Here is a 14,296-nt window from a genome sequence, read left to right as displayed (position 1 = left end):
CTACTTATCAGTATTTTCAAAAATACTGACTTTTGACACTACTAAAACTTCATTCATACCTATAGCATATGTAGGGTGGATGTAGTCCTTAGAAATCCTTCAACCTATATCATTTATTTTATATATATTAAAGTTGAAGGCCCCACGGTACCTAAGTGATATCGATTATTTTTAACATATATACGATATTTTTATTATTTACACATTATTTATACTTATACCATATACGATATCTTTGAATAGAAAGTACATTTGTATGGCAACTAGTTTCTAATTTTCAGGTCTTTTGGTTGGGGGGTTGTTTGTTTTTCCACTTTAAACGCACTGCTATAAGCTGGTTTGCTTTTTGGGTCAGGTTCTGTCAATTTTTATACCACAACAATGTGTCTTTTGAAAAAGCAGTCCAGTTTTGTTCACAGATTTCAGTTTTTTAGTTCCAGTCTAAAAGTATAACTTCTTCAAGGAAAGAATGATACTATTCTTTACCATCACCATGATACTATTCTTTTATGGATTAGTGTACTTTAATTTATAGTTTTTTATGACTTACATACAAATTCACATGTAAGTCTTGGATATTCCTAACACATGTGAATCTTTCTGGACACAAACAAAAGAAATTCAGTTTTCTGAACTCAATTTGAATAAGAAATAATGTTAGTGACTTTTATAACCCATATTAGAGTATTTTTGCTTGTATCTATTGATCATCTGTGTTTAAGTGCTTCTTCTCATGTAAGATGATAATGTTAATTTTTAATAATGAGCTTTGGCTTAAAAAATTACTGCAATAAAGTTACATATTACTTTTGGAAATCTGTTTCTTTCATTTCCCCATAAATCGATACCTAATTTGTTTTTCCATTATCTTTATTTAACAACATTAGTCTCTTTATACTTTTTTAGATGTGCTAATTTACTTCATTTTTAGTGAAGTCCTATCAAAATATCCAGGTTAAGAAGCCCCATTTAAAGGAGGAGAGGGGGAACAGAGCAACTGGTATGAAAAAGAAAGAGTAGAGGCAATCACAATTGAGGGTTAATTAAAGACTTTAGTTTAACATGAATATAAATACTTCTATTTTTTTTGTGTGTTTGTATGTGATGTGTTTTAGGGAGAACTTGAAAGGCAACTTTTACAAGCAAATCCAATCCTTGAATCATTTGGAAATGCAAAAACTGTGAAAAATGACAACTCTTCTCGTTTTGTAAGTTTAATGGCACCATAAAGTTTAATTCCTTTGTTAATTACTGATGTGAATTAAGATAAGAAAGTTATTGTAATTGAATTTAAGTAGAAATTGAACTGCAAAATAGAAGACAAATTATCGAGAAAAAATAAGTGCTGTTAGTAATAGAACTTTTATAATAGTTTGCTATTTCATGAGATTATTTAAAACATTATTTGGTCTTGTTATTTGTTAGAGCTTAAAATTTTTTGATATATAAACTGTCTTATCTATATGAAGCTAATACAGAATTACCAAAAATTGCCAACAGTTTGACTGACTTTATTTTTTAAAATGTGTCTGCTAATTTGTATTGTAATCTCTCTTTTTAAGCTGTTGTATTTGCACAGAATGATACTTGAGAAGAGGATACATGTTGTAAATGCATATTTTGGAGATGTCATGTCCATATTCATGGAGAATGCATAATTAAGATCTGTGTTGGAAGAGTTTTTTAATATTCTTGATATTACACCTCCCTCTCAATTATTCCGGTTCTGCTTTGGACCGGATCTGATTTGAATTGAATACAATTCTCTGGACTCTAGAGTTGCATTTGGAAATTGTGTTAAGTTCCTAAAAGAATATGAAATCTTCCTTTTAAAATTAGGATATTGAGCTCTATCTCCAAAGTCTCTTTTAGCCCTAAGATTCTGTAAATACATAGAACAGTATTTTAGAACTATAAAGGACCTTACAAACAATCTAGTCTAATTTCATCATTTTACAGAAGAAAAAATGGAGTCCCACAAAGTGAAAATCACCAGCCCATCAAGTTCACGGATATAGTGGTAGTGTTAAAATCAGGACAAGAACTTGGGTCTTCTCACTCCTAATGTTCTATTTTATCTTTTTATCTTCTCTGTTTTTTCAGTCAAGCCTTCTAGTTTTCCATGGCTAAGGATTTTTAACTTGAATTTTCCCTTTCTTCCTTTTAGGAATTTATATACTCAAAAGTACAAACCTATTTGTTTTTATTTATTCAAAGTTGCCTAGCAGGTACATAGAACCCATCAGTGTTGTTTTAAAACTTTAGGAGAGAGAGGGGCATTTTGTACTTAGTCTCTTGTACATAACTGTTGTTCCACAGTCATCTTCCAGTCATAAAAATACAAATAATTCTCCTTTCCTCCTTTCAAAAAGCTTAGATTTGTGTTTGGAATAATAGGCAAGAGAAAGATGAAGGGAATAAGCATTTATTGAATACCTACTGTATGCCAGGCAGGTATAAAGCATTTTACAAACATGATTTTATTCAGTGGGAGCAATAACAATGTCTTCTTTTGCTCATCTTGTGCACTGATAAACTGACTTCTTGGAAGCCAAATAGACAATGGAAGGACTCTTTTAATACTTCCTGGGAAACTCCATTAATTCTGACAATGCACTATTCCCAGCTTATTAATAGGCTGTGTTGTGAAATCTGCTTACCTGAAGAAGAAAATTTTTTATTTTTACTCATTGTTCTATATAGTTCCCAAGAAATCAGAAGAATTATGTCATCTTGAATCTCAGGGACTAGATTATGCATTAAAAAAATATTTTAAGGAAGTTGCCATGGAGTAGATCTGCGCTCCATTCTTTTAATGTAACTTCCTTGCATATCATTATCTCTCCAGAATTCGGTCAGTTCTGGAGTTTAAGGTAAGTAATTTTCATTTTCTGTCTTTTCGTCTAGTTTTGTTTTTTCTATTTCTTAAAATATTTGCCAGATGTTGGCCATACATTTGGAATAATTTCAAATAGATTTGTCCTTGAACTAAGAAAGTCTAGATTCTATGCTTAATCTGTACTTCAAACTAGTTATTTAAAGAAACAAAAAACTATTTAGGTGAAAAAGTTTATTAGGCCATTTATATACTCAGTAGGTGTGCAATCTTTTCTTTTTTTTCAGAGTTTAGTCATATTTCAGTCTACACAAATGTTTTCAAAACTATTTCTTATTTATAAGGAATTCCAATATCTTTGACCATAGACATACCTCTAATAACAATACATAAGAGAATTCAATTCACTTCTGTGTAATCTGTTAATTAAATACAACAAATAAAACACAGAGCTAAGACATTATTATGACTAATTTAAAGAAGGAAAATATGCGTAAATAAAGAATGAAGAGGCAAAGGATTAAACTATCAAGAATTATGCACCTATGTGCTAGAAACTAGACATTTGGGAAGCAAAAATACAAACAAGACATTTCAAGGATCTTGTGTTTTACTAGGAAGACATGTTTATAAATAAGTATGGACATAAGAGAACTTTTTTATTGGGAGGATATTAGTACCTGAAAGAGATCAAGGAAATCTCCATATAGGCATGAATCTTGAGGAGAGTTTTAGAAGAAACAAGGGAATTGAGGAAGGAACATGTCATGGAGAGAATGCAAAAGCAAAAATCTGGAAACCTGAGATAGACTGATATATATGGAACAATAATGAGTCCTATTTGGCCAAACCATATAGGCAAGTTGCGGATGGATTTAAAAGCCAAAGAGAAGGATTTTATAATTGAGAAGTATTGGGGGGTGGGGGGTGATCCTGGAAGAGGAAACTGATTTCTCACCTCCTCCTTATGTGTGAAAGAAAAGCAGATGAAGAGAAAGGCATGGATTTGAAAAAGTAGAGTATTGAGAAAGAAAAAAAGGACCCAGTAGATCAGAGGGTTAGCTGTGAATATTAGCTGAGATAAACATTTTTTTCCACACATTTTTTGTTATTTCCACACACATATTCTTTTTTTTTTTCTTTGTGTGGGATTTTATTTCTTTTAATAGCATTTTATTTTTCCAAATACATGCAAAGGTAGCTTTCAACATTCAACTTTGTAAAATTTTGTATTCATAATTTTTCTCCCTCTCCTTTTCCCTTCTTTTCCCCCAAGACAGCAAGGATTTTTTAAAAATAGCTTTTTATTGACAAAACATATGCATGGATAATTTTTCAACTTGACCCTTGCAAAAATTTCTCTTCCAACTTTTCCCTTCCTTCCCTCCACCCTCTCCACTAGATGGTAGTCCCATACATGTTAAATATGTTAAAGTATATGTTAAATACAATATATATACACATATTTATACAGTTGTTTTGCTATACAAGAAAAATCAGATTTAGAAAGAAGGTAAAAATAACCTGGGAAGAAAAACAAAAATTCAAGCAAACAATAACAGAAAGAGTGTAAATGCTATGTTGTGGTCCACACTCATTTCCCTGGATTTTTCACTGGATGTAGCCGATTCTGTTCATTACTGATTAATTGGAATTGATTTGGATCCTCTCATTGCTGAAGAGAGCCACTTCCATCAGAATTGATCCTCATATAGTATTGTTGTTGAAGTGTATAATGATTTCCTGGTTCTGCTCATTTCACTCAGCATCAGTTCGTGTAAGTCTCCCCAAGCCTCTCTGTATTCATCCTGCTGGTCATTTCTTACACAGCAGTAATAATCCATAACATTCACATACCACAATTTATTCAGCCATTTTCCAATTGATGGGCATCCACTCAGTTTCCAGTTTCTGGCCACTACAAAGAGGGCTGCCACAAACATTCTTGCACATACAGATCCCTTTCCCTTCTTTAAAATCTCTTTGGGATATATGCCCAGTAGTAACACTGCTGGATCAAAGGGTGTGCACAATTTGATAACTTTTTGAGCATGGTTCCAAATTGCTGTCCAGAATGGTTGGATCCATTTACAACTCCATCAACAATGCATCAGTGTCCCAGTTTCCCCACATCCTCTCCAACATTCGTCACTATCTTTTCCTGTCATCTTAGCCAAATCTGAGAGATGTGTAGTGGTATCTCAGGGGACAACACATATTCTTTAGAGTAGTTGGTGATGGCCAGAGCAGATATTCTCCTGTTGTCTAGAGGTTACCAAACTTTTCTACATAAAAGATCTATGAACCTACTAAAAAAATAAAAATAAAAAAACAAACAAACCTTGCAATCACTTCTCTTCCATTTTTTTCCCTCCCTCCCTCGACTCCCTCCCCCAGATGGCAAGCAGTCCTATACATGTTAAATAGGTCGCAGTATATCCTAGATACAATGTATGTGTGCAGAACCGAACAGTTCTCTTGTTGCACAGGGAGAATTGGATTCAGAAGGTAGAAATAACCCGGGAAGAAAAACAAAAATGCAAACAGTTTACATTCATTTCCCAGTGTTCTTTCTTTGGGTGTCGCTGCTTCTGTCCATCATTGATCAATTGAAACTGAGTTAGAGCTTCTCCTTGTCGAAGAAATCCACTTCCATCAGAATACATCCTCATACAGTATCATTATTGAAGTATATAATCTCCTGGTTCTGCTCATTTCATTTAGCATCAGTTCATGTAAGTCTCTCCAAGCCTCTCTGTATTCATCCTGCTGGTCATTTCTTACAGAACAATAATATTCCATAACATTCATATATCACAATTTACCCAACCATTCTCCAGTTGATGGGCATCCATTCATTTTCCAGTAGATAACCCAGTGTCAAAAAGGATATTGTAGAATTATCTTTCAAAATTATGACGTTTTATTGAGTAGTGAAATTGGTTTTGGTTTGTTTTTTTTTCTCTTAGCAACAGTCTTTCAGAATATTCAGGGGTACTACAAGTCAGAGTGAAATTTTACTGATATTAAGGCTTAAAACTGCATTCTGACTTTTGCGACACCCTGTAGATGTTAGAGCTGAAAGGTAATTTAACTTAAATGAAATGGGTTTCATTGTCATTTCCACTCAGTGCTTTTGGTTCTGTCCCTTGGGGTTAAACAACATCTATTTCAAATGACAATCTTTCCATACTGTTGTTTCCTTGCCCTCCCTTCCCCTACCCCAAACCTTTTCTTTTCTTCCCATATCCTTCAATCAGCTGTGTGACACATGGGTTTCAAGGCTCTTCTTTATTTTAATTAACCACCTATGCCCACAGTCCAGCTTATTGGTATCTTCATGTCTTTTTGTTTAAAAATCTCTGCTTTCTTGTTTGTTGCCTGAATTTTATTTTTTAATATAAGCATTTGAGGCTATCAAATTTATTGTTTTCATATTATATGTAAAATGAAAATTCCCAGATTATGAAGATGTCCTTTTGAACCTTCTCCAAACTATAGGTATAATGTGCCCAGAATTGAATTCTCTCAGTGCTGAGGTATATTTTTCAGTCTATGCTGTAGTTGCAGTCTGTATTCAGGTTTGGTGATCATCAAAGATGGTTGTTAAGATTTGAAAGATAAAACTTCTATACTGTTTGTGCAGATAGCTATTTTGCTTTAGGATGTTGACCCTGGCTGTTCTCCTTGTGGTTCTTTACTAGCCCTTGGAATATTGACCTTCATATTGTACCTGTAATCTAGTTTCTAACAGTTGCTGATAAACATCCAATAAGACAGCACTACTTTAGAGAATAATTAATAATAATGAATGTTTTCTGATTATAAAGAATGGGAAATATTGTGGTTGTTATGTCAAAGTACCTGCCCAACCACTTGGAACAACACTAGCTAGCCATCTTTATCATGTTGCACAGGTGTCCAAGATGATATCTTATTCATAAACTTCACAAAGCTCTGTGTAAAATGGTATTACCACCACTTTTGCTAACTCCAACAATAGCATTCTTAGCAGCTTTTATTGGTTCTGCTTCATCTTTTGACTAGGTCTCGCTCAGTCTCAGCCTTATGTTTTAAACCATGTACTAGAGGTCTGACTTCCATTTGGACAGCACCTTATTAATCAGCTGTTAATTTACAAATTATTTCTTTCTTTTTGCCTTGAGCAACCCAAAGTGAGGAAAATTATCCTGCTTTGGTCTTTAGTTTCTTGACATCATAATCATTCACAATATTTTTTGAACTTTATTCTTCTAGTATCATTTGTGTTCATGAGAATCAACCAAAATGGATAGTTGTCTTTTTTTTTTTTTTGAAAGTCCTCTGTTTGGCCAAAAATATACAGAATTATACAAGAAAGATTACACACAATGGTGTGGTTACTGATCTAGAACCAGACATTTTGGAGAATGAAGTCAAATAGGCTTTAGGAAGCACTGCTGACAATAAGGATAGTGGAGGTAACAAAATTCCAACTGAGCTATTTAAAATCCTAAAAGTTCATGGTGTTAAAGAGCTACACTAAATATGCCAGCAGATTTGGAAAACACAACAGTAGCCACTGGATTAGAAAAGATCAATTGTGCTAATACTAAAGAAGGGCAATGCCAAGGAATGTTCATTTTTTCAAACAAATGTACTCATTTCACCAGCAAGGTTAATATTTGAACTGAGAATTATCAGAAGAAGAGGCTGGTTTTCACAGAATCAGAGGAACTAGAAACAAAAATTGCCAACATTTACTGGATTGTGAAAAAAGCAAGGCAGTTCTAGAAAAACATCTACTTGGAAAAGTAAATGCCTCATTGACTGCACACTATATGAATCACAATAAAATGTGACCAGTTCTCAAAGAATTGGGAGTACTAGATATCTTACTTGTCTCCAGAAGAACTTATATGCAAACTAAGTAGCAATAGTTAAAACCTAATATGGAAGAACTCATTAGTTTAAAACTGGAAACAGCTGTATATTGTACTTAAGTTCTATGCAGAGTATATCATAGACAAATGCCAGGTAACACAAATCAAAAGTCAGAATTAAGGTTGCTGGGAGAACCATCAGCAGTCTTTAAGATATTGGCTACTGGTTCCATTACTTTCTGGCAAACAGAGGGAGAAGTAAAAGCAGTGTCAGATTTTATATTGGGCCCAAAGATCACTGCGGACCAAGATTGCAGCCATGAAATTAAAAGACATTTACTCCTTGGTAGGAAAACTATGGCAAATCTGAACAGAGACCTCACCTTGCTGATAAAGGTCCATAGACTCAAAAATTATGGTTTTTCCAGTAGTACTATGGCTTTGAGAATTGGATTATTGTAGTGTTCTCTTCTCCAAAATATAATCGTTCTCTGGGAGCAGGTTTCTTGGGGAGCTACTGGAGGCAGCCTTCATTTCAGTTCATAGTAATAATCATCTCAAATGCAGCCAGCTGTTAAAGTCCAGATCCTTTATTTTTTCTTTCCTTCACTTGGAGCTCAGCTAGCTTTCTGGAGGACTTCCGGATCTTGGTTTCAGTGTTCTCCACAGGACAGCCTGCCACCACTTCTCTGTCTTCCTTTGTTCTGCCCAACTGAATCCTGGCTTCACAATCTCCCAGAGTGCCTATCGATTCCAGTGACTTAGCATCTTGTAAGAATCATAACAGATTATAAGGAAAGCTGAGTGTTACAGAATTAGTGCTTTTGAATTTGACCTTCTAGGTCAAATTAGCCAATATTTAAATTAAGCTATTTGCTAAAAGGTCAGGTACTAAAACTGAATGTTTTGACCATATAATAAGTAAAAACTTGTTGAAAAAGATTCTCATGTTGAGAAAGATTGAAGGCTAAAGGAAGAGGAGATCACAGAGAATAAGATGGATAGATAGTATCATGGAAACCGCAAACATGAACTTAGACAGACTTCAAGAGATAGCAGAGGATAGTAGGTACTGACTGGTATGTTGTGGTCCGTGGTGATCATAAAGAGTCAGATATGATCAAATAATTAAAAAATAGCAAAAAATGTATTTATTCCCATAGATTTTTTAAAATAGTAGGATGGGAGAAAATAATTATGAAATTGAAACAAATTTACATATTCAACATTGTTGTCAATTTAAAGTATCTAGAAATTTTTATTGTGGATGCAGTGAAATTCTTCACAAGAATCCAACAATCATAAAAACATAAGACCATAAATTGTTAGAACAAATGAGAATAACTTTATTAAATTTTGACAGTATATTTTGCCATTGAAAATTCAGTCTTCTTTTGCTCTGTTTAAAAACATGTTCAATGATTATGTTCACTGTTTCATGGACATGAAATACATTCAAATCCATAATATACTTTAGAGTATTTTTATGTTGGTTAAAATGTATGAATAGAACATTTTATTAATCCTTTATGAAATATATGTGAATACTAGCGTGGAATGGACAGCTCCATTATAAATTTCTTTCCAAAATATCTGAAAGGTAAATAATTTATCAGTGGTGAATGGAGATAATTTTACCTTCATTCACCTATTCACTTCTGTTGTTTCAATCACATATAAAGTGTTTTTATTTATGTAACTAGTAGACATTTATGTTCTCCATGTGCTGCATTCTTAAGGCAAAGCAGTATGGAAATCTAGATTCTAGCAATTACCAAATGCTTATCTGGAATTATGCCCAAAAAGTTATCGAACTGTGCATACCCTTTGATCCAGCAGTGTTTCTACTGGGCTTATACCCCAAGGAGATACTAAAGAAGGGAAAGGGACCAGTATGTGCCAAAATGTTTGTGGCAGCCCTGTTTGTAGTGGCTAGAAGCTGGAAACTGAGTGGATGCCCATCAATTGGAGAATGGTTGGGTAAATTGTGGTATATGAATGTTATGGAATATTATTGTTCTGTAAGAAATGACCAGCAAGATGAATACAGAGAAGCTTGGAGAGAATTACATGAACTGATGCTAAGTGAAATGAGCAGAACCAAGAGATCATTATATACGTCAACAACAATACTGTATGAAGATGTAATCTGATGGAAGTGGATTTCTTTGACAAAGAGATCTAATTCAGTTTCAATTGATCAATGATGGACAGAAGCAGCTACACCCAAAGAAAAAACACTGGGAAATGAATGTAAACTTTTTGCATTTTTGTTTTTCTTCCCGGGTTATTTCTACCTTCTGAATCCAATTCTCCCTGTGCAACAAGAAAACTGTTTGGATCTGCACACATACATTGTATCTAGGATATACTAGGACATATTCAACATATATAGGACTGCTTGCCATCTAGGGGAGGGGGTGGAGGGTGGGAGGGAAAAATCGGAACAGAAGTGAGTGCAAGGGATAATGTTGTAAAAAAAAATTACCCTGGCATGGATTCTGTCAATAAAAAGTTACTATAATAAAAAAATTACCAAATGCTTTTTCAGTTACCTGTGGTACTATCCATTATGTCTTTCTTGTGTAAGACTAAGGATTATTTTACTGGGAATATAAAATTTGGGAGTTCTTGTTAAAGTCCTTTATTTAATGTAGAGAGCTATTTTTTCTTGGTTACAACATCATTTTAATAAATTATGAATCATTGTTCTACTGCTTAATAATAATTAAGTTGCTAAGCAAATCACTGTATTGCTTTAGATTGATCAATGATAAAAACATTTAAATGTAGAAGTTCTTGGCACATTTTATTGGAGCTTTTTTCCTTTTTGAATGGAATCATTAATCACTAACCTTTGTGTCCTACCATTTATGCAATTCCCCATTTGACATGACCATTCTATCATATCTTCTTTTTTACCTCAGGAACAGTGAATATTTTATATGTTTACCTGACCTTTAATAATTTATAATAGTTATTGTTTTATTATCATAATATAAAAATGAGCATAAAATAGTTTAATAATCCTGTCAAAAGTATAAGTTAGTCTTGTATGCCTTTCTTTTTCAATTATATTTCATTTTTTTCAGTCTGTGGAAACCCACCTTCTCTCCATCCCATTTCCCTCCACCCCCTTCTCCAAGAAGAAAAGAAAAGGAAAAAAAAAATCCCTATTACAAACATGTATGGTCAAACAAAATTAATCTTTGCACTGGCCATATCCAAAAGAAATGTCTGAAAGTAGGGAGCAAGTTTCATCATGATTTCTCTGGAATTATGATTGGTCATTTCATCAATTAGAGTTCCTCAGTTTTTTGAATGTTTAATTTTACAGTGTTGTTATATTAGATGTCGTTCTATTCCTGCTCATTATGCTAATTATCCGTTCTTAGTGTTCATTTACATTTATATATCATATTTATCTGTCTAGCTTGTTCAGCCATTCCCCCAATTGATGGGTCCTCTGCTCCATTTCAACTTCCTTGCCACTATAAAAAGAGCTTTTATGTACATGCACACACACACATACAGATAAGATGTCCTTTTCCTCTTTATATCTTTAGAACGTATTATTTCATAGTGGTATTGCTAAATCAGAAATTATGAGTAGTTTGATACATTTTGGATAGCTATTCCAAATTACCTCCCACAGTAACTGGATCATTTCACAGCCTCCCCAGGAGTGCATTAATAAATCTACTTGTTATAAATCTAGCATCTTCCTTAGCTTTTCTTGGTAACTAGCATTTTGTGAGCGTTAGCCTTCTTGATACTTTTCTTCCAAGATCGTGTCATATCCTTATCTTCATTCTATTATCTGCCTTTGCTTCTTTCTTTGGTATAGAGGTTTGCATTGAACTTTTTTTGATTCTGTTGCTTTTGAATTTTATTCTACTTATTCCTATTCTTTGTTATAGTTTTCTTAAAAGCTTGCTTTTGTTCTCATAATTGTGTTTATTTCATGCTACTTAGTAGCTACATCCCTGTCTTCCTTTACTACTTCTCAGCCATAGGCTACTTGCCAGACTTTCATCTCTCTCTTTGTATAAACATTGAAATGTCAAAAGCCTATGTTTGTTTAACATATAGTCCTGTCTTAGCCTGAAAGGGCGGGAATGTTGCTTGGAAATATATTTAGATTATATACATTCATTGGTAGCAGTTATTAATGAAGTTACATATATCAGTGTGTGAATATCAGGCAAGACTGACCTCTTTGACACAATGCATTTTTTGCTATTTTAAATGGAAGAACAGCTGCATATTTAGCTGATTGCTGTTTGCTGACAGAATAATGAGGAAAGAATATTTATTCAAGGATCCTTCCCTCTCTTTCCAAGTGGCTATGGCTAAAAAGGGCTGTTTGGTAAACTAGGCAGGACACCAATTTTGCTGTTGTTTCTATTCAACAAATGAATGACCATGTTACTTAAAACTGCCTTCATTCGTGTTTGTGATTGATTTTCTTCCCTGCTCTGTTTTTGGTTTTTTCTTTTTGACTGCAATAATTGAAGGATTTCACATTTTCTACCCTTTTGTCACTGGTATAACAATTTGGGAAGGTATCAAACTTTGTTAGCATTTTGATGTATTAAAAGGCACAATATCATTTGTCCTCTTTGGGTGGTATAGCTTTTTAAAAAATAACATCCTCTTTTATATAACTTTTCTCCCTTTCAATTCGTTTTTTAATACATAGAAGACAGCTAATTATATAAACAGTATTTTCAAAATGTACTTTTTCCATATATGGTAGCATTAAGTTTCCAAAATGGAATTTAGCTTAAATTATTTGTTATTATTTATTTAATTAATTTGGCTTAAATTAAGGTAATAATTTGAAAAATCCTTAGAAATACACTGTAGATGTTAATATCATTAATTAAGGATCATCATCAAAATATTATCAGAATTAATAGCATTCTGAAAGCAGAAAAGAGGTGGTTACAGCCAGTGCTCCTTTCTAGGTGTATTGATTGTTAAGAGATGTGGTCAAAGAATAACATGTGTGCCATTGCATTGGCCATTTTACAACCTCATTGATATATAAAATTTTAGGGTTTACAAAACTTTAGGCTTCACAGAGTTCTATGAAGTAGGTTGAAATTATCCCTATTTTACTGAAGAAGAAATTAAAATTCCAGAGAGGTATCTGATTTGATACCTAGTCAGCTTTGTGAACTCTGAAATCCAGTATTAGATATATTGCACTATGATAATTCTCATCTCTCCTCCCTAACACACTGTTATTTTTGCATGAGAACACATGTGAAATAGAATGATAATTTTCCAAACATAGCAGTTCTCCAAAAACATCAACTAGAATAAAATCCATCTCAATGGTAGCAGTTAAGTATACTTGTAGAATTTTTCCCCATTCCCTTTTTTAATTGCATTGTAATGTAAGACATCATACTTCTCATTAAATGATTAAAAGATTCTCAAAAACCATCTGTCCTCTATTTTAGGATGATAGTAGAAAGGCAGTGATCAACAACAAAATGATTCTTTTGCCATTCTTTATCATCACTTTTTGATTGCCACAATAGGAAACTAGATATGACAGAGGGAATAGCAGATATCTGGTTAAATAATTTTCTGGGTAGCATCTTTGTATTGTCACAACAAAAGAGCTGTCAATTGTGTCCATTAACTGACTGTTTAAGTCAGTGGATACATAGTATGAACTGAGCAGCTTTTCTCATTTTTAGAATATTTCTTAACCCTACTTCCTAATATCTTAGCCACATTGTATTTAAGCTTATTGCATTATCCTTAAACTGCATTAGTAAAATGGTTTTTATTTTTTGTTTTTTCTCCACATAGTGCTGTGTAAAAGATCCACTTTACTGAGAGATTTCAGTGACGGTAGTGATGTTATTTATCTGCCAGTTATTACTATAGATTATTTGAATTACATTGATTAATTCATCCTTTCATTTTTTTTGCTTGAGAATAAAAGGGCACTTTTAAATATAATGTTCTCTGGGAGCAGGTTTTTTGGGGGGCTTCTGGAGGCAGCCTTAGTTTCAGTTCAGAGTAATCACCCCAAATGCAGCCAGTCAAAATCCTTTATTGTATCCTTCAAAGTCTTATCTCCTTCAGTTGGGACTCAGCTAGTTTTTCTTAGAGGAACGATGGAGGTAGCAGTCAGAAACTCATATTATTTATTTGGGGGAATGCTATATCAGGGGCTCCAATTATTAGTGCTACTAGTCTGTTACTGAAACCCCCAATCATAAGGCATGGGCTGTGACGATAACGTTGTAGATCTGATCATCCCTGATCAGAGTGCCATGTTGGCCAAGCTCTGCTCAGATAAGGAGACGTAGAGCTGTGCCAATTATGCCTGCTCAAGCTCTGAATAGTAGGTAAAGAGTTCCGATGTCTTTATGATTTGTAGAGGAAAGTCAATAGAGTAATGAATGAACATAGGTAAAGTGGCCGAGGATAAGCATTGAACTTTAAATTCAAAGACAGACTAGATATCTCTTTTTACCAGTGTAGTAAACTGAAGCCAAATGTTGAGGCACTTAGCTGTTAAGTAAGAATTAGGGGGATAGATACCCTCCAGTTTAGAGGCAAAGACTGTTTA

The 14,296-nt window shown here is 33.6% G+C and overlaps 1 protein-coding gene across 8 annotated transcripts in view; it reads left to right on the top strand.

Moving 5' to 3' along the window:
* MYH10 (myosin heavy chain 10) overlaps nucleotides 1–14,296 on the top strand; it is a 192,231-nt gene that overhangs the window by 68,686 nt on the left and 109,249 nt on the right. For all 8 annotated transcript variants that reach the window (XM_031965494.1, XM_031965495.1, XM_031965500.1 and 5 more), the window contains one exon: nucleotides 1,116–1,208. In XM_031965494.1, the coding sequence (XP_031821354.1) occupies nucleotides 1,116–1,208 (93 nt within the window). The remainder of the gene's footprint in view (nucleotides 1–1,115; nucleotides 1,209–14,296) is intronic.

This window comes from Sarcophilus harrisii, chromosome 4 (genome assembly GCF_902635505.1).
Source record: "Sarcophilus harrisii chromosome 4, mSarHar1.11, whole genome shotgun sequence".
Classification (NCBI taxonomy): Eukaryota; Metazoa; Chordata; class Mammalia; order Dasyuromorphia; family Dasyuridae; genus Sarcophilus; species Sarcophilus harrisii.
This window is presented reverse-complemented; position numbering and strand designations above follow the sequence as displayed.